Source organism: Gavialis gangeticus, unplaced genomic scaffold (assembly GCF_001723915.1).
Source record: "Gavialis gangeticus isolate Ggan-Ray unplaced genomic scaffold, GavGan_comp1, whole genome shotgun sequence".
Classification (NCBI taxonomy): domain Eukaryota; kingdom Metazoa; phylum Chordata; order Crocodylia; family Gavialidae; genus Gavialis; species Gavialis gangeticus.
The window spans coordinates 27,260,674-27,282,484 of record NW_017729026.1 but is presented as its reverse complement, the minus strand read 5'-3'; the positions used below and the strand labels follow the sequence as shown (position 1 = coordinate 27,282,484).

The 21,811-nt window shown below is 41.9% G+C and overlaps 1 protein-coding gene across 7 annotated transcripts in view; it reads right to left on the bottom strand.

Annotated features, from left to right (window-relative positions):
* Positions 1–21,811, bottom strand: part of CDK19 (cyclin dependent kinase 19) — a 281,950-nt gene that overhangs the window by 60,173 nt on the left and 199,966 nt on the right. For all 7 annotated transcript variants that reach the window (XR_002097931.1, XM_019520090.1, XM_019520086.1 and 4 more), the window contains 2 exons: positions 5,150–5,207; positions 2,295–2,426 (listed from right to left, as the gene is read on the bottom strand). Coding sequence is in view for 6 of the 7 variants with exons in the window: in XM_019520090.1 (XP_019375635.1) it covers positions 2,295–2,426; positions 5,150–5,207 (190 nt within the window). In the remaining variant the exon portion in view is untranslated. The remainder of the gene's footprint in view (positions 1–2,294; positions 2,427–5,149; positions 5,208–21,811) is intronic.

Below are 21,811 nucleotides of genomic sequence, written 5' to 3'. Positions count from 1 at the left end.
CCCCAGCAGCTAATTGCTGCCACCAGCTTCTCTCAGGGGGGCACAACCAATCTCAGGGGGTGCATGTGCACATGCATGCACACATGCATGCACTCCCTGTGCGTCACCAATGCCAGGGGCCACATGAATCAGGGACAAATTTGGCAGAAGCTGGGAGAGTGTTAAAACCTGAGCTATGCAGCTTGCAAAGAAAGAATCAGTGACACTTAAGAGTGAACTCTGATCATCCTCCATGCAGCCTGTATTCAGCCCTGATTCTGGAAAAATCTCCCCCCCACCCCCCTTCTACCTTTCCCAAAACATGGTTTGTGTCTTATTTGGGGGCATGTGGTATGCAATAAAATATGGTATTACACTTTCTAACTGTTTATTCTTTAGAATGACCCGAGTCCTGATGCAATTCCTTAAAAGGACCAAATGCCTGTTCTCACAAATATCTTCAAAAACTTAAGAACTTAAGAAATTTCACTATCACTTGTAATCTAAAATGATACTTCTTGTTAAAGCTAGTATTATTTTCTTTCACAGAATTTTGCCATTGATATGCATCTATCTCTTTATATACTTTTGTAATATAGCATATTATTAAGCAACTAAGCTGACTAAATTGACTATAATTGAGATCTTTGTTCTGAAGGTAATCATTTCTTCAGTGTTTAATACCCAGTGTGTAAAGGATGTAAGCAAAGGATAATAATAATTACTGTGTGAATAAGAGGTACCTTGAAGAACACCAGATAACACAATCTCACTCTGTGGAAAATGTTTAAACTTAGAGTAGACTGTTTTCTCTAGGGAGCAAGATACCCTGAGTATTTTACTAAAAAAAGTTTTGATAGTCCTTTCTTTACTTGTAATTCACTCTATACTTCAAATATGTTCCTATCACAAATAAATTGTAAAACTTTAATATTGCCTTGTTACATCTTGATAGTAAAAAACAGTGGAACTTATTAAGTTTCTATCATATTAGAATGTAGTATTTTTGATTAACAATCTTATGGGATCTATTCTCATATTCACAGAAAGTTTTTACAGGACCCAAGTTTTTTTTTTAAAGCAGCAGTAACATTTTAATCAGTTAATTTATCTGTACAGTTTAATTGATAGAAGGCATTATTTTATCCCATAATGATCATATTTTACCTGAATCCAAGATTACTCTGAATTTAAGATGAACAACCAAAAATTAAGATTGTAGACATGGAAAATTAATACATTTGTTATAGATTTTCCATGTCTAGAAATTAAATTCTCCCCCCACAACCCCCCATCCCCACTGGGACAAGCAGCAGCAGCAGAGCAGGCAGCAGAGGAGTTAAGTGTCAAGATCCTGCCCCTTGCCACCTGTCCCCTTGCTCCCTCCCATGATGCCTGGACACCCCATGTCTGCCCCTGTGGTGCTTGCACCCCCTCTACCCACCCCCATCCATCTGCTCATCCCAGTGCCTGCCCTCCTTCACCTACCCCTCTGTGCCACCCCCTGATGCCTGCCCCTCCCACCCCCACAGTACCTGTACCCCTGGGCACCTCCTCCTCACCAATTTGCCTCCCCACTGCCTGCCCCTCCCCACAGCGATTCCACCATGCACTGCCTCCCCCCTGCTGCTTATTCCCTTACCTTTCTCCACCAACACCTTGCAGCTCTGACACTTGCTGGGGCCAGATCCAGCAAGGGCAGGGAACACGAAGCACATGTTGCCTCCAGTCCCACCCCAGCCACACAGAAGCAGCAGCTCCATGCTCCCTGACTGGACTGGGACCCCAGCAGGTGCCAGGGCTGCGAGGGCAGGTAAGAGGAAGCAGGGAATACAGGCTTTGGGAGGCAGTGACTATGACTCTAACTCTGACCCTGGCCTTGGAGTTAGAGCAGCAGCTGCTGCTTTCCCCTCCAGCCTGTACTCAAATCCAATACAAGGGGCTGTCCCCCATCCCTGTCACCCCCAGCATGTTGAATGGGGAAAAAAACCTCACCTTTGATTCAAGTAAATACAATATTACATTTCCTTGCAGATAGAAATGAAAATCACTCTCCTCTGACTGGAGCTCTTCAAGGTGAATTCTGCATATTCTCAGACAGTGAGACCTGCGTCCGTTAGAATAGCCTTGCATCCTGTCCTCACTGTTCCTGCCCCAACACTGACATGTCTTCTCCCTCCCTATGCATCTGACCCTGCAGACCACCCAAGTCCCAGCAAGCTCCACTGGCCAACATACAGCAATATCATATTATGTAACCTTCAAGCTTATTTAGGAAATATATAGATATACCACTTCCCTTCGTAGTAACTTACCAATGGCCTTCGTGTAATGCCTGGCACCAAGTAACAGTTCTGGAGCTCTGTACCAGAATGTCACCACGACTGGATCCAAATCTGCTAATGGTTTTAGAGGTGAATTGAACAATCTGGCAAAACCCATGTCAGCTGGAAAATGAATATTAAGACTCTTATTTGACTGTACATAATGAATCATAAAATAACAAGAACAGTGCTGCTATTTTGTTGTCTCTTTATTAGTGGAAAATATGACCTAATAAACACCGACCATTACAAAATCACAGTTAACTAGATACCAAGTTGAATTTCTTCAAATAACCCTGGCCCCAATTCATCACTAAACACTTGGAATAAATTTGTCTCATTTAAGTGGCTTCATCGTGGAACTATAATACAGTACACAAAATTGTAGTACAATACTACTATTGTCCAAATGAGCTCTGGAAATTATTCAAGAGGCAAGGATTTTTTTTTTTACCAACTATCAGACCAGTTATGCAAACTTTCAAATGCAAGAAATTCTTCATCGGGTCTCTGATTACAGGAAGCCGGAAACTGCTCAGGTTAATTTCCTTGCCCCAATTAAGTTTATGCCCATAAAACTAAAATGTACTTGCCCCTTCCCCTTTTTAGTGAATTAACTGCTTTTGAAAGCTTCTGAACCAAGAGCTCTTGTGACTGATAGCTATTTACCTATGGAACGAGACTAGGATTATCACAGTATAAACTTCCTTAATACTAATTTGGAGAAATCATTTAAAGAGGCAAGAAGTTAGACCAGTCAGTGCCTTGACAAAGCATTACCCACTGACTTCAACTAGCTCTAAGAGTAAGAACGCTTTAAAAGTAAGAAGACTGAAAAATTGGCCCCTAAATTCTGTCATAAGTCAATGAATACCAGTTAAAGGATATTGTTACAGAGATAAATTTGGAATGCAATCAACTTGCATAACTCAAAAATGATACAATAGTACTGAAGATAAGGAGTTATCTAGGCATGTACTTGTTAATAATGATAAAAACACTAGGAAGGAATTAAAAGTGTGAATTCTGAATAAACACTCCAGGATGTGGACTGCTTGGACCCCAATTATATTCTATATTTTATTCTATGTGCCTGGAGCATGCAGGCTGCAGACTGTGGCTCTGCCCCAGCTCCAGACCATGCTGTCACTGTGCAAGGAGTTGAGGCAAAGCCACGACCTGCTGCCTGCATGCCCCTGCCCGGAGCATGTAGGCTGCAGATTGCAGCTCTGTCCTGGCTCAGGACCACACTGTCACCCCTACAAGATCCCAGCCCAACCCCAGAGCAGCTCCCTGCCAGCACTGCTGGGGCCGGTGTCTACAGAAACCCAGGCCCCATGCTAGCACAGCGCAGCTGCTGCTGGAGTCTCCACAGAAACCGGCCCCAGACAGCTGGGCAGGGGTGGCTGGGAAATGGAGACCACTGCTGGCTAGATCCAACCCTCAAGCCAGACTTTGCCCACCCCACCCTACATAGTGAAACTGACTTAACTAATTTTAACTAATTTAACATAATTATTTCTCTGCAGTTCTTTAAAAAATATCAAATATTTTAAAGTACTTTTCTAGAAACTGCCTACACAATAAAGTCAAGCATTGTTAAATTCAGCAACCTGGAATGCAGAGTGCCAGACTATACTAAGCAAGAGATTTTTCTAGTCAAGTAAACTATTGTATTTTCTCACACACCACATACCCCCAAATAAGACATGCACTTTGCTTTTGGAAGGGAAAATGCAGGGGAAAAGTTTTTTCAGTCACGGCCAACTATGTGTCAGAGTAAGTCCTCCAGGAAACAGTGTCCAGAAAGTGTGGCATCCCAGGAGACAAGTCTGGGTGAGGCAACAAGACTAGGCCCCAGACCCTTGCAAAAGCACTGGCAAGACCAACTTCTTCACTGCAAACAGCCCTTACATAAGCTCCAGTAAATAGTATTGTTGTTTCCATACAACAAGCCTCATGATACTACAGACCACATGCAACAGCTAAGCCAGCTCAGTTGCAGCTAATAGTTACTGCAGCTGTGAAATGTGAACATGGGACTGTCCTTGTTGCTGGGACAGACAAGGAGGAGCCATTTTGGGAGCCATTAGAGCACTGTTTCTGTTTGTTTCTATTCAACCCTGCTTCTATTCCTGCAAAGACAAAAACAAAACAAAAACAAACCAGCTTTTCTGCTTAAGACAGCCCCAGTTTTGGAGAACTGGTTTTGAGGGAAAAGGTAAATGTGGTATGTGAGTAAATGCAGTGCCTCCAACTGTCACCAGTGCAAAAAAGTTTCATAATAGTTGCAGGAATTCCTAGGCTGGATGGTATTAATAAGGTAATGGGTAGACAATTTATTCACCCTATGGTAAGAGAAGGTGGGGATTTATTGCACATCTGCTACAGAGTAACCACCATTGTGCATGATTTACCCTGTGGTAGGTGAAAGCAAAACTCTAATAGCTTAGCCCTCAATCCTTTCACCTCCCTCAGGACAAGTTACCAGTCACCTTGAAGTAGCTACTTAATCTGCACGTACCCTTACATGCCCATAGGGAAATTTCTATTTGTGTGCAGGCAGTCAGTCGCTGATTTGTGCTGAAGAATCAAAATGTTTATAGCTCCTGCATTTTATCTTATCTAATGGACCTACAGATGCCATTATTATTCATATACACGTCTACACTATTTTTTTGAAAACTGCCAACCTCTTAAGACTGACTCATTGACAGAGGTCCACAGTTTGTCATGTTGCATACAGATTCCTTTAAAAACAACATGGATTTTACTTTACATTATGTCAAATAATATTTTTAATTATGTGTTGCACAGCTAATGAAAGCATTATTGAAAAGCATTACCTATTTTGACTCTTCCTCTTTCAGGACCTTCTCCCATTACCAGAATGTTTGCTGGTTTCTGGAAAACAAAAAGGAGAAACTCAACTGACCAATACCGCACGATGAATACCCATCAGAAATCTCCCCCTCCCTAATACTTTTACCAGACACCATCTAAAAGTATAGCATGATCAACCTCTGTCAATACCTGAAAATAAGGATCTGGTCCCAGCCATGGGACTCAAAAAAACAAGGCTAGATGTCTAGCTTCATATGTAGTCAATGGGGAAACATGGGACACCTCCAAAAGATAATTGAGAGAACTCAGATGCTGAGCACAGAGCTACGCACAGGTGACCATGAGGAAACACTAAACTGGTAAATATGTCTGAGGTCCAGCCCCAGCTGACTCAGGGCTATAGGAATCCCCATCCACCCAGTCAGAATGGCCAAGTGCAATGCATCTAACTGACAGGATACTTCTAATTTTCAGCCCAGTTACCTAGTTGTTGGAACATTCACCCGGGAAGTGCGAGACCAGGGTTCTGGGCTCTCCTCAGCCTGAGGTGATTCAAACTTATGTCTCCCATTTCTCAGCAGAGTGCCCTAACCACCTGGCTACTTAATATTCTGGGTCAGGGTGCTCTCCATACCACTTGTCAAAGCTGGACTTTTTTTTGTTTGTTTTGGATTTAGGCACCCATAATATGCTAAGTACTCCTGTAGGTGCATACAGCGCTCCTCTGTATCCCACTCTATCCCTACAGGTTTTCTATCTGCATGAGATTTTCTCAAAGTGATTTAGCAGAGGATGCAATCATCAGGAAGGGTGTTAATTTTAGCCCACAGTTATTTGCAGAAATAAAGCATGGGCTTTTCAGTAATCTAAAAGATGGCAAAGACAATGTTTGATCTGTGGTCACACACAAAGCCAGTTCTTTCACCTGTAATGGAATATGCCATTTAAAAGGGCAAACTTCTGCTTGAAATATAAAATGGGCAATAGCAAACACTGTCCAAGTTCAAAGCATCTGAGAAGTTGAAGTATATAGTACAGTAGATGTATAAAGACAGTTATTATGTAGGTATATTCAAAGTAGCTATCTCAAGTGGAAAAGATGTGGAGCACAGAATATCATTTATTATATATCTGTATATTAGCAGCACATACTAAATAAGCTGCTATCACAAGCTGATACCAGAAGCTAACATTGGGTTTCTAGTGGAGGTCAGGCCCAACTTTACTTCAAACTCCTAAATAATTTCATAAAGTGTCAAAATATTGTTTCTAGCAAGTCAGCAGGATGTCGGTAGCATCAGGTAATCTGCAGTTTGTGGCAATATAATACAAGGCTCCAATTCAAAAGCATGTCCAAAGAGCACATTGGTCTAACTATCAAGGCAAAACTTGTGTGGTTCACAAGTTTGGAAGACCCTTTGAAATGGACGACTCCTTGAAAAAATGTCTTAGCAAAAGAGTCATTAGAAAATATGTCACACTACTTTTACTGTATTTAGTATTTAATCCTTTTCATCTCTGTGTATCTACAGTGTAAACATTCTTAAAGCATCACAACTGCAGAGTGCTCTAACGAAAGTACAGCATTAGCTAGACGCTGATTCTTATTTAGCCTCTGACAGAGACAAGAACACAAATGCATGTTAAGAAATTTTCTTTAGGACAAATTTTCACCTCTTAGGCTGTGCCCAGACAAGAGAGAATGTGCCTGCTGTGGCGTCTCAAAGCAGTTTGAGACACTGCAAGAGGCATGCTAGGAACGAAAAAAATGTTCCCTTCACTGCATATTTGCAGTGTGGACTCTAGATTTGATACCAGGAAATCCTGGGATAAAAAACAAACAAACAAAAAAAAACCATGCCAGAAAAAAGATGCTCAGGGAGTAACCCAGGAGTGTGCCCAGAAACAACCAGAGGCTGGGTCCCCCAAGGAGACACTCTGGCATCCATCCAGAGCATCTCTATGGCTTCCCCATGCCCCTGCTGCTCCAACATGCTTCCTTAGGCTGATGGGGCAAATATTAGTGGAGCAAGGCTGCAGCAGTGGCTTGGACCCAGACTGTCCCAGGCAAGTAGGGATATGCGGGTAGGGGAGGACCCACTTGGGGGGTGTGATGGGCTGGGGCGAGGGCTAGAAGTGGCAGCAGGGGTGTGTGTATGATACATAGGGGTTGGGGATGGAGGATTGCTCTGGATAGGAGGGGCCGCCAAAAGTGGACTTGGAGCCCCCTTGTCACCCTAGAGCAGCCTGTGGGGGCAGGGGGGGAAGAAGGGACAGGAAAGGAAGGGAAGGGAAGGGGCTTGCCCAACTCAATCCCTGAGCCCCAGTTGAAGGCTTCTCAGGAACACCATGGGGATTGCTGGGGCCTGGCCACAGGCACAGGGGGCAGAACAGCAAGAGCTGGCACTGCTAAGCACCACAAAGCAGAGGGTGGGACAGCTGCAGCTGGACTCATGTTCAGGTGTTGGGATCGAGCTGAGGCCAGGAGAGAGCTGGTGGGGGCAGGCAGGGACTGAGGGTCAGGAGTGAGGGGCACTGGTGGGGCTGTGGATTGGAAGCGAGAGGCACGGGTAGGGGCAGGACACTGGCATATCAGTGCTGCTCAGCGCCCCACATCCTAGTGAGGGAAGGGGGTGGGGGCAGCTCTGATTTTTCTATGATAAAAAAAACCAAAAGCAAATGCCAAAGTGTACAGATATTTAGAACCTGTTTTATGATGACAGAAGCACTAATAGGCTTCCAAACTGCTTTAAAATCATAAATAGATCAATAAAACATTGCCCTCTATATGCAGGCATATTGCTCTCTCTGTATGCAGTGGTGTTTCATTTTGATCATGGAAGAACACAGATTTGGGGTATTTTAATGAGAGAATTTGGGTTTTTTAAATCAGAGAAGCTGCAATTTTTAAATAGGGAACACCAGGATTTCTGCTAGTGAGGCAAGTGGCGGGACCCGGGCAGAGGAGTCCATGCAGGGCCAGCAGCGGGGACGCAGCTGGAGGGCAAATGAGTTGGCTGACCTGCTGGCCATTTGGGGCCAGGAGGACATGCTTCAACAATCTGAAGTGCGCCACTGCAACAAGCACATCTTCTGGGCAACAGCTGCCCAGATGGCAAAGTGGGGGCACCAAAAGACATGACCGCTGTGCCACCCAAAGGCCAATTGTGCAGCCAGGGTCTGCTGGTAGCTAGCCCAGAGTGCAGTGCCCATATCACAGCCCAGGTGGCTGTGCAGACCCCATCTGGGTCCGGCAGGCATACAACCATAGGATCGCAGGTCCAAGGTGATGCTGTCGTAGGTGACAGCAGGTCGCAAACAGGCAGCAGCCCCCAATGCCAGACTGCTGCAGTGAGTAGAGGGCACGGGGGTACTCTAGGTTAGGGCTGCTTCAGCAGTCCAGCTGGCACAAGGGGCTAGAGTACCCAGATACCAACTGGCCGGGCTTCAGAAGCTCTGAGCTGCTCACCAGGCATAGGCGATGCATAGGCTCTCACCGGCTGGGGAGTGAGAGGCGATGGCTAGTGTTCCCCCTAAGAATGTGGGGATGCTAAGAGAAGCCTCCCTTGGTCAGCGATTAGCCACTGGGGACCCCCACGCCCCATGCTGTCAATGATCAGCCGCTGGTGCCCCCCCAGGATCAGGAGGCACCAGTCACCCATGTCACCAGGGCAGCTTTTTATACTGCTGGGGCCAACACAGGCAGCAGGCCCATGTGCACCACCCAGGTGGCTGAAGACCTAGGAGGAGCTAGGCAGGGTCAGTTTGCCTCAAGTAATACAATTTGCCCCAGACCAAAGTGCATGTTCAGCCATGTGTGCTGAGGCACAAATCTCCAGCACAAATTTGTGCAGCTGCTGTTTGACCTCCTGCAAGTTCACATGCCTGCAGATGTGGATGTGCCCTTATAGCTGAAGAAAAGACTGCAAATCTGAAAGTTCCTATATCCTCTTATTTCCATACTAGTATAAGTTACATATCAAGGAGTGCCTAACTTAAGCTTTTTTTTTTTGTTTTCAAATACATGTACCTCACAGCATCTTTGCAGTGCTGCTTTGAGAACTGTGGCAAATTTGAGAGGAACAAAAACACAGAAAGCAAAGTAAGTGTCACAGACTGTGCAAGGGACATTCTGATTACCTAAGTACTAGAAGTAGAAGATTTTTATCTTGGAGTAGATTTCCAAGTATAAGCAATAATTTAAAAAACAAACTAAAAAACTGGTGCAGATAGACCTACCACATGTAAAAATTAACAGTGGGAAAATGCAACCTATAAACTTAAGGATAGATCATTCAGCTGGGACAAACCATCATGGCCCCAGTGCAATTTTTTGAAGTATAGTTCCACTCCAAAAAACACTAGTCAAACTTGTAACCTTCTTACTCAACAGACAGGATTCTGAATACCCTCCGAATTCAATCGATTTATCTTAAGGTTCAAGTAAAATTTTATTATATTCTACTACTGCTAAAAATCACAGAATTAATACTGTCCCAGAAAAGTACGCAAATTCCATTCAGGAACCCTTCACCATCTGAACTGTTAGCCTAAGCACTAGCCAACAGTCTAGTCACTGACTAGGTATCTAGTTTGTAGGCATCACTGTGTATAAGCAGAAATGCCTAAGGGGCCAATCTGGATTTTGCACCAAATGCCTGACCAAAGGATCTTACTGTTGCATACAATATTACTAAACACTTCTGCAGATCTTCATATGTAAGCTATGAAATACATCAATATTTCAGTATGAAAAGTGATGCTGTAAAAAGAATATTGTAAGGTTCTATTTTTATTGTCTTTCAAATGCTTCCAAGTAAATTTGTCCTGTTTATAAACAAAGAGATTTGCAATATAAGAGCCAGCCTTACAGATTCAACCTGGTATCCAAAGATCAAGCCTCATCCTTTACAGCTCACCTTTCAAATCACAGCAATAAAATTTGAAACTGGATTGAGAATGCAATCCAACTCTTCCTCCTAGAAATGTATGGGGTCTTTAATGGCAGTGTCACTAACAGAGGCATAACATAATTCAAAAGAGGGAGCAGATCTGTTGGTCACCATAATACTGCTCTAATAAAATATGAAACATCTTAACAAGAAAGATGCAAAATTCAACACCCTGCTTGCCACCAGACACCTCTGAGGTAAATAGACTGCTCCAACTTTTATCCAAGCCTAATTTGCAGAAAATGAACTTTTCCATCTAGGAGAATTTATACCATCCTCCAGCTCTCTTGTGCAGGACAAAGTTTCATTCCTACCTGGGAAAAATTTTACAATCTTTTCATTCTCCTTTGCCTGAGGAAGGATGTGTGCACCCAAAAGCTTGCAAACAGAGAATTGTTTTTGCAACTATTCTAGTTGGTCTAATAAAATATATTGCCTCTATCACACTGACCGATTTCCACAACTATTTATTTTTGGAAAGCATTACAAAGGAATTTATAGCCTTTGGCAAAACACCATATTGATCTTTACTAATGTAACATGCAGGGAATAATAAAGCAAGTTAAGAACACAACAAACTAGAGAAGCCTGACATCAGGTTAAGGGCTAAAGAAAGCCCAAAGAAGTAGTGTATTTTAGGCTAGATTTCAAAAGATCATGGCTATCCTTGCGTTAAATTGGTTTCAGTGGGAGGCTCAATGTGCAAAGAAAAATCCAAAGCAACTAACAGCTCTACATCAGCCAGGAAGATAGGGGAAGAATAGGAAAATCCATTACACACACAGCTGGCTGAACTAAGAGGCTTCTGTGGAGAAGCTACTGCTAAAAAAAAGCTAATGTGAGACTTAAGAATGCAAAACGTCTTCTGAATTAACTCCCTCTCTGTGTAGATATTCTTGTTCTACACTAAGCATGCCTTTTTGTAGTTTAGCTAAATCCAGTTCTAAAATTGACAAAAAAAATCATGGTGTGGAATAATAATGGTTGCACACACATGTTCAAATGATTCGGGAGAATTCTTCCAAGTTTGTTCTCTTGGTACAAAAATGTATGTGGAGATGCCTGAACAGACATTCACATGCTGAGCCCTAAAGAGTAGAGAGTTTGCAGTGCAGACACTGTGCAGCCCTTGTGCACATCTCAGTGTGCTCCCTCAATCTCCCTAGGGACAAAATGGCAGCAGTGTACATAACAGCCCTAATGGGCTGACCCAGACTGCTAATGGTCATCTAGCGTCTCCCTGCAGCACAATGTGGGATTGCTAAGGAGGCATGTTCTTCTCCCTCCTTAGCTGGAGCTGCAGAGTCCAGCAAGTGTTATGCTGTCTCCTGGGAGGGGAGAAGGGAGGTGGAGCAAAGAACCCTGAGATGCTGAAGGACTGTACTGTGTACAGATATTTGTGCTCTCAGGACAAATTCTCCCAAGAGTGATTTAATCCTGGTTGTTCCCAAGTTATTTTTCTCCTGGAGCAGCCATTTTTACTCTGGGAGAAAAATCCTAAACATTTGTACACTTGTGATTTCTTCTGAGAAACTGAAGGTCTGTATGAGGCCGGTGTTAACATGAGGAACTTGTGTGGAATATTCACTGAAAGTTATTTCCTCATATACAAACCATAAACACATATGTAACCACAGAAAAAAGAGCTGAGATAGGAGGCGGAGAAAAGGAGGAGATGCCAACAGAACAATGAACTGTATTCAGGTAAGCAGCGACTCTTGGTTTACTAGTCACAGAGGACAAGCAAGCCAAAAAAGTAAAAAAGATGACCGAACAGCTGGGTTATGGTGCAGTATTTAAATAGCTTAATGTTTAGTTTATCTAAGAGACTGAGGTGACTTGACTACAGTGTAAAAGTTCATTTATGGGGGGAAAGTATTTGTTATTAAATGACTCTGGGACAATGAGAAAAGCATAAAAAGAGTAAGTGGCTGGAAGCTGAAGCTGAACAATAAGGAATAAACGACAAACTTAACAACAAAGTGATTACGCAAGAGGAAAAACTTCTAAGCCAACTGGTGGATTCTCCATCTCTTGGCATCTTCATATCAAAGTGAAAGACCGTTCCTGAAGCTGTTTTAACTGAGCATTAGTTGTTTAGCACACATAGAAATAAAATGTTGAGATTTAATGACAGAAATTTAGTCTGGACTACGTAACTAAAATTTTAACATAAAATAAAAAAACAAACAAAAAGAAACAGGAAAAAGGCCAGGCCTGACCTTAGGTGAATTTTTATCCCCACATCCACAATATATTCTACATATCCAGCCTTTTACAATTTTCTGAAAATGTGATTGTATCATTTTACGTAGGAATTTTCTATTACATAAAAACTGTCTACATGATATGAGCAGCTGTGTATAAGTTCAGAAACTACCAAAGAGGAATCAAGAGAGAAAGATATGAAAAGAATATTTTAGGCTGCCTAGGAGGTATAGTCAACCAGATGCTAGTCTCTTGGGACAATGAGTCTTGGGACTTTATTTCAGTGTCAGACAGTAGCTCCATTAATTCTCCTTTAGGGAACTCTTGTTTCTAAGAGACGAAATGTACGTATAAGGAAGAAGAATATGCTAAACTTGTTTAGATGTGCACAATATTTGACTGCCTCAAACAATTTTGTCTTGATATGGCTTCTCTTATATAAAAGACACTGGATTTGACATGATTTGGTCGGGTGATGAGGCAGCTGAAAAAACCAGGATAGATAAAGTAGTAGTTATTAAAAAGGGGGAGGAGGGAGATTTAAAAAACCAAACACATAATATTGTAGGCAGATGACTATTAAGAAACAGGTATAGGCAACACCATAATTGTTGAAATAGGTCTTGCAGTTATTTATATGATGAAGAAAGGACCATTCTAGGTCAGAGACTGTCAAGGGCTGTGCTGCCCATGGCATACAAGAGACCAGAAACAAAGAAATACATTAAAGAAATCATGGACATCTCTTCCCTAAAAGGGTGGTATTTCACTCAAAGGAAAAAAAGACATGCTACCGAACGCTCCATTCTGAATCATTAACTTCTTAATAAAAGATGATGCAACTCTACAATAATGTCAACACTTATGACCCAGATACATGCCAATTAAACAGTCTGTGCTTCCCTAAAACTCTCCCCTTACTGAGAGCACAAAATGCCAGCTGTGAAACAAAGTGATACTGCTAGGTTTGCACAGGTTTGGTTGCTATAGAAACAGCAAAACAGTAAGAACTGGAAGTCTCACATTTAAGTTATAAGCTGTAAAAAAGAACAGACAAAGCCCTGCTGAGAAATGTGTTTGAGGCTTGACTGCCCAAAAAACAATTAAACAAAGAATGAGGTCAACAGCAACAAATTGGAGTGAAAATTTGAAACATCTGCAGCAAGGGGTGTAGATGCTGATATAAATTTGGCAAGTGCTTTACAAGAAGTTAGTGTAAATTATACTGTTTTCTTTGCTTTGATGAATGGAGTTGGAAAGTAAGGAAATTAATCGATTTCAGGGTGAAAGCTGGAAATTCTGAAGTAGTAGATGTGTCTTTAAATAATAAAACCATTTGAAATACAAACATGAATGCCACTCCGTAACAATTAGCGTTAAGTGGATCAATGTGCCTCCTGTCAAGTCTCTAATGTGGTTGCAGCTGGAGAAGGAAAAAAAAAAAATCAACTTTAAGGAACAAAGTAAAACCATCAACAGCCTTGCAAGAGCATAACAAAACTAATTTGTTTCATAACAGGAACAGCCAAATAACAATGGATAGTAGAGTACTAGTTTTAGTAGCTATTACTGTGCTTATATTTCAATACACTGGTGGCAATTCTTTAGAGATTTGGTCTGGAATTATATTCCTATAAGAAAGTCTCCATAGGGTCATGTAGCTTTCCATTGACTATTCTTCATTGTTTTTAAACAAATGTTTCCTTATTGGACTGTACCAACAGACAAAGAACTAGCTGAAATAAGGAGTTTTCTATTGTAAACAACAATGTAGTTGCTCTCTAAATAAAAGGTCCTTTCCCAAATTCTGAAATTAGCAAGATGATTGGGGTTTTGCAAGTCTTGGTTATTTACTGGGTAAAGTGCTCTTACGTAGCACAGAGTTTTTCAGCTCTGGATTCTTAAGAAAAAAGTGAAAATAATTGTGGTAATGTCATACTGGCCTTTACTATACAAGTTCTCAAGGCCATTTAGCTTGCATGGCATAGTTCTGCCTATTGGCAGTATGCCCAAAGAGGCCCACAGTCAGGATTTAGGTGTATATGCAGATTTATTTTTAGAATCGTGCACACAGCTTCCCTGAACTACCCCAAATCCCCTTTATTGCTTCCCCACCATGACAAATACATTTATGCAATAAAGCAGAAGCCTGTAAATGGCTTTCCATCAGAAGCTCAAAACTCAAATCCACTTTCAATTAAAAATGAGTACTTTATTATTAGTTAGAGTAGGTATGCTACCATGCCAAGTTTTACAGCAAATCATCAAGCTTATTAATGAAGTAATTCAATAACAAATGACTCTCTAAATCTTTCATGAAGCATTCCAACCTTCTAAATTGCTTTTTGGGCTCTTTTCTTAACTCTTTTCACTACATGAAATTATGATGAAAGGTAGCCCACCATCCCATTTTTAGAAAAATGTTTGGTCAAGGTCTTGCTGGAAATAAAGTACCTGAGAACAAGACATGGTCTTTAATGTACTGTTCACATTTGTCGTCTTTGTACTCCTATCATATTGCAACCCCAAAAGCCTAACAGCTTTGATTTTATAATATCATTTTCTTCTCTCCTTCATTAAATTATTAGTTTCAAGGTCCTTCCTCTCATCGCTGTGAATCAGCTCTATATTTTTAATTATATTCTCTGTTCAGATTACTAATTGCTCTAGTTTCTGTATCATTTCTTTATTTTCCTGGTATTAGCATTATCTCTCAGTGTGGTACTGTTTATTGATTCCATCATCCTGCTGCTTACCACTTCTTCTACACCAATCTTTCTGAAAGTATTTTTACAATGAACCATCCCACTATAACAGGTCAGTACAAGTACACGATTTATGTAGCTTTCCTACATTTTAAGAGTGAAACATGTTTAACAATATTTGGAAACTATTCAATTGCATTTTAAATCTGTCCAAATTTAAACAGAAAAAAGGTAAGGAGGCCAAAATGGTTATGCAAAAATGTAACAAGTAGTACCGTGCAAAACTTTTAAAACTAAAACTAAATTATCCAATAAGGCGGCAAATGAAGAAAGATATAAAAAACAGAAGCAAGCTAATAAAGGACACTATTAGATTGGAAGGTCTAACTTCCCAATTTCTAATTTTGATTTATCATGAAAATGGAAATTAAAATAAATAGGGATGCACAGAAATGTAAAGTTGAGAGCTGTCAAATTTATCTTTTAAAGATGTACGTTTCAAAATTCCATGCTTATTTGATGTTCTCAGAGCACCATCAGCTCTAGCCACAAAGAATGTTTCAATCACATTCAAAAGAAACGAAGCCCAACCTATGCCCTTTCTTCCATTTTATAACAAAGGCAGTATTTTTGTCTCATCCCTTCTCAAGTCAGACATTTACCTCCTTGCTCTTTGCACTGATAGTTTTCAAGTGAAATTCACACAACTAATTCATCTCTTTATCAAACAGTGTACATCTGCATTTTAGACCAAAGGAACTATTGCAAAATGTCTCAGACACAAATATAGAATAAATATTCAACTGTGAGCTGGCTGTGGTGACTACTGGTCTTGCAGATTAAATGTTTTACTTCTCTATCGTTCAAAAATGCTGGATTAAAGAAGAACAATATCAGATATCCATTATTCTGGAGACATAAAATTCCAATTGTAACTTCAAGCACAGAGGCTGGCCACAAACTGAGACAGATAATATTTAGTATTTACCCAGAGTAATCAACATCCTGTATAGGATAGGACATAAGTAAAATACTTCTGCTGGAAATTTAGCAGTTAAAGATTCTGAATAGTATACTTGGCTATTAGCCAAGAGGGGCTTCAGTAAAAGAATGTAGCTTTCATGTCAAAGCTTGATAACATAGGTATATTGTTACATTTAAAAGTAATACAGAATCTTTCCTCATACTGGAAGTAAGGTGAAGGGATGCAGCAACACTAAGCATATGCCTACATTGCAATAAATAGCATGAGTATGTAAATGAAAAAATATCTAGTTTAGCCAGCCCAGATTTACATGGGCTTCAGCACAGACTAAACTCTACAGATTTAGCAAAAATCAGAAATAATGGGGGGAAAAAATAATAAATCAGTGTAGAGGAGGTGAAAGGAGGTAAGAATCCAGTGAATTCAGTGATAAAGAACCAAAAAAAGACTTTATCACGGCAAGGAAAATTTTTTCTGAAAAAGAGAGGTTTCATGAATTTTTAAGAGCTATAAGAATTATCCTCCTTGAACACACCGTTTTGCTATTTTTTTTCAGATAGGGATGCTGAATTAACTGAAAAATTGTTGCAAAAATTAACTAAAGGTGGTGTCAGGACTCAAAGCAGGTCCAGAAGACCGGTTGTTTCACCCCAATCAGTAACAACATAGTTGAAGAGAATAGAATTACACATGCACACACGCAGAGAATTCCATAACATTTGACACAATTTATGTGCAGCATGCCATGAAACATTTTCTATCCCAAAGTATTTCATTGGTGCCAATTCTGTAACCATGTCTTTGATCTTATAATGTTAACTGGTGTTATGTGGACAGCAAAGAAGAAAACAAAAAAGAAAGGGAGAAATTAATGGAAATTAAAAAAGCATAACATTGCTTTAATAAAATATTTTTTAAAAATCAGAACGTTTTTAAAGCAAAGTATTTGTTTATTGCTTAACATAGCTGTTTAAAGTAAGGTATTCATTTTATCTCTGGGGTTCTCAACACATCACAATCTATTCTAACAGACTTCTCATTAAGCTATTCAGTATTCAGTCACTTAGAGGCTGTTTCTATCTGGCCCTGCAGAAGATGTTCTGTACCTGAGAAGAGGGGGGAGAACAGGATTGCTTTACCCCTGCTATGTAGCTAAAAGGAGTGCAGGGAGTTTTTCCCCACTCCCTCAAGGGCACCGAGTATCTTAAGGGGGTGACACTATTGCTCATCTCCTAAGCTGCACAGAACTATAAAGGGAGTTGGAGTGCAAAACTCTAGAACTCTTGGTTCACAGATGATACTTTTTATTAGACCAACTAAGAAATTTTCTGCAAGCTTTCTGGGCCCCACACCCTTCCTCAGGCTCAGGGAAAATTAAAGATGGTAAAAAGTCCATAGGTACCCCATAGGTAGAAAATAAACTTTGTTTTTGCATTGAGGAAGCTGAAGGTGGAAGTCTGTTGTTCCTCTGGGTTCATGAGAGTGTGTTTGAGTTGCTCTTCAATGTGCAGATCAGGCAGGATTCCTTTCCTGGTGGTGTCAGATGGCAGAAAGGCAGGGAGGTGTAGAAACCTTTCTTGTTGAGTAATGAAGTTTAAATCCAAAATCGGCTAAAATTCGGCAACTTAAAGGGAGTTGGTGCACTTGTTAAAAGCAGTAGTAATAAGGTGACAGGCCTTTCTTGTGTAAGAGCTCCAGGAGACATGCTCCTGCACCATACCTTGGGGTATGGTGACCAAATCAGGGTAGCTCTAGCCTACTCCTTTCCAGCTATCATACCTAAATTGCCCTTGTGCTGAATAGCCCTCTGGCTGCCAATATACTGAGAATAGACTTACAGCTGTATATTCTTAAAACAGTGTTTTGTTATGCTCTAGAAGTCCTGTCATTGTCTTTTGTTTAAAGGTAAAAGCTGAGAGACAACAGGTCTGATAAAACACTAAAATAAAATACAACTGTTTGAGATGTTTTGATGGTAGAACCTGACTGAGGCAGCAAATGAGATAAAAGTATTCAAATGGAAGTGATTTACACCTGTTTTCCACTGGTGGGACTTTTCCTTATTAAAGTTGCTGTATTTTCATTACAATTCTTTGCCTAGAGAATTAGGGATCATAACTACCAGGTTGGCTATTTTCAACTGGTGCAATAAATTCAAAATTGTCAACTTCTGATATTTGTTGTATATAGTATTCTGCCTATTCTCCATAGTTGGGTAGAACTATTAACAGGAAGATGAACCCTCTAACCCAGTGGTTCTCAACCTTTTCAGGGCCAGATGGGCAGTACCAAGTCCATCGGCAAGCTGGATCTGGCCAGTGATACTGATACAGTGCTCAGGATAGGCCAGGCAGGCACCATCTGGCTGTGCAGAAGGGAGGGGGGGCAGGCCAGCCCCAGTGTGGCCCCACGGAATAAAGGCACCTAAACTCAGTACTGTAGGGGGGACGGGGGCATGTTGTGGCCCCAACCTGGCCCTTCTAGGGGAAGGGGGCAGACCCATCCCTGATTCCAGCTGCACAGGGCTTGGGGTTTGGGAATTTACCAGAAAGAAAAGTGCTGCATTAATGGCCACTGCTTTCACCACTGCCAAAATTTCCAGACCCTGGGGAGCCCCACTAGCCAGATGCAACGGCTCTGCAGGCCACATTTGGCCTGTGGCCTGCAGGTTGAGCACCCCTCTTGTAGCCAAATCAAAGTACAAATGGCTGCAAATGAAATGCAAGGTAGAAATGACTGCATGTGAATGCCATGAAATGTTAGCTTCGCTTTCGGAGATAGCTCGGTTATAAAAATTCTGATACTTCATTCTCCTGGGAGTTTAAGTCAAGAAAAATAACAAAGCTTTTCAAAGAGAATGGGTATAGGTTGTAGCCATAGATTCATAGATGCTAGGGTCAGAAGGGACCTCAATGGCTCATCGAGTCTAACCCCCTGCCCATGGCAGGAAAAAGTGCTGGGGTCATGTGACCCCAGCCAGGTGCTTGTCCAGTCTCTTTTTGAAGACCCACCAAGGTAGAGGATAGCACCACCTCCCTTGGAAGCCTGTTCCAGATTCTGACAACCCTAACCATGAAGAAGTTCTTTCTGATATCCAACCTAAACCTACATTCTGTCAGCTTGTGGCTGTTATTCCTGGTTATTCCAAAGGGCTCTCTGGTAAACAGAGAATCTCCTATTCCCTGCTACTCCTCACTCCCCCCAACCCCTGGTGAATTTGTGTACAAGATCCCTCCTCATCCTTCTCTTGCAGAGCTGAAAAGGTCCATGTCCCTCAGCCTTTCCTCACAGGGCCTTCCCTGCAGGCCTCTAACCATATGAGTGGTCCTCCTTTGGACCCTCTCAAGGTTGTCCACATCCATCTTGAACTGTGGCACCCAGATGCAGCCTGCGACAAGTAGATGACATCTGATCTAAGGACATGGGCAGACAAGGTTCCTTGGGTAAATCTGATAACTTTTCTTAGACCAACTCAAATAGTTGGAAAAATTCTTCTTTACAAGCTTTCGGGTATAAATACCCTTCATCAGGCTAAGGAAGCATTTGCAGTTGGTGTGTGCTCTTACTGGATGGAATGAATAGTAAAGAAGTCAGAGGCTGGTATGCATACAAAAAAGCCAGTCAGTGAAGATGCTCATTGATGAGTCAGTAGGTGAGAGAGAGGCTGGTGGGGGGAGGCGGAGGGGAATGAATGGGGCTGGTAAATAGTGGAGAGATACCTGAGGAGTCAGGTGTTAGGCAGGTTATAATGTGTTATAAATCCAACGTCTATATTTAGTTCATGATTTTTTGTATCCAGGAGGTTGAACCAAAATACCACATGTAAATGCAGAATCCATTAGTTTAAATATAACATATTGTAAATAAAATTGATTATTTGTAATGTCAGCAAAAAAGAGGAAAAATTAAGAAATACAGGGAAGGAAGATGTGTTAAAATAAAATAACATATAGTACTGGAAGACTGTTTCAGAGTGCAGGAGTTTCAGAGAGATTTTTATAGATACAAGCACAAATAAGATTAGGGGAAGAAGCAGAGGAAAAGGCTGTTTCAGAAATACTGAACAAGTCAGAAGGAGTTCTTAAGAGAATCACAGGCTTAAGTAAGTCTCTGAGAAGAACTTTAAAATAACCGTGACAGTTCTGAACTGAATTGTGAAGTATGGGAAGGAGATTAGTAGAGCTGCATAAAGAGTGCAGTGGATTGGTTTATAAATGGAACAGTATGGAACACCATCATGCACTTGAAGGAAACTACAAAGTTTAGAAACTGCAAGGCAAAATAAAGAGCTCTGAAGAGAGAGAGAGATGAGTGTTTTGGGACAGACTGAAGCAAGGCAATATACTAGTAATACTAAAGAGGTGGCATGAGGCAGATTAACAGGTACATGGGTAGAGGAGCAGAGATTGCAACCAAATGAAAGGTTTGTCTCAAGTAAAGAAAATGGTGGAAAGAGGTATGATTAAGAAACTTCTTCTTGCCAAACAGAAAAAATCTAAGCTGTAACTACTTACAATTTCCTCTCCATTAAAAACTGGTATAAACGCTGAAAGTGGAATAACTTGGGCAGGCATGCTATCTTACAGTGACCATATCTCAAGTATTGGACACATGGGCTGCATTCAGAAGAGCATGTCCCTGGGGAACCAAACATCCAAGTAGCAGTGCTACTTGTCCTCAGGGAATGCCTATATCAGGTGTGCTTTGGAACACAGCAAGTTATCCCGGGGGCAGTAGGGGAGGCTGGGGCCAGCACTGTCCTGGCCCCAGCAGCCTTACCTGGGGTCCTGGGGGCCTCCTGAGCTTACAGCAGCAGTGTCCTGCTGGGCAGATCCTGGCTGGCAGCCACAACATGGCTCTGGGCAGCAAGGCTCTGATTTTCAGCAGCACATCCTGCTTATTTGTGTGCTGCTCCATTTCCCCACCCCCCCATGGGTTTCTTCTGCGGGATATGCAAAGAAAACTCATGGGAAAAAAAATGGACCAGCGCATGCATAGGCAGCATGCCCTTGCAGCAGGGAGAACACCTAACTGTGCAGTATGTGGCACTGCAGATGTGTTTGCAGCACAACATACTACATGGCCATGCTCATCTGGATGCGCCCATGGGATTTAGTACTGAAGCGTAGGGCCAGACTTTCCAAAGGTGCTTAAACATGCAGATAAACCCCAATGAGATTTTTTAAAGTATGTAAACAGGTTAGGAGCCTAGCTACCATTCCTGAAGGCTAATCAGAAGAGTTAGATGTCTAATGTACTTAGACACTTTGAAAAATCTCACCGGACTATATTGCTTAGAAAATCTGGCCTCTGCTCTTTGCCATAGGTATGTAGAGAATGCTTTATGCACAAGTGCATGCCACCCTCTGTTATTGCTTTCTTTTACGTAACATACTACATCCTGTGCTGTTCATTAGGGGTGCAATGATAGAGATTTTGGGGGCCAATACCTATAGCTGATTTTTAAGGAGGCATATTGGCTGATACCGATCCCATTTCCAATACAGCTGGGTGCATCTGGTAAGTCCGTTGTGGTGGGAGGGGAGGGAAGGGCCATGGGGGGGGGCAGATAAACATCTCCTGTGGTGAGGGAGGGGGCAGGGGCAAGCACTGCCCAGGTGGGGCATGGGGGAGGGGCTGGAGTCACGGCTTGCGACGGGAAGGCTGCTACCACAGCTGCTTGCACCCTGGGAGGGCACAGAGGGTGGTGTGTACTCCCCGGATCCGCATGGGGAAGGGTGGGCTGCAGCTGGGGGTGTGCAGGGCTCTTCTTGGTGGGGACTGGGCTTGGAGCGGGTGCTGGCAAGAGTGGGA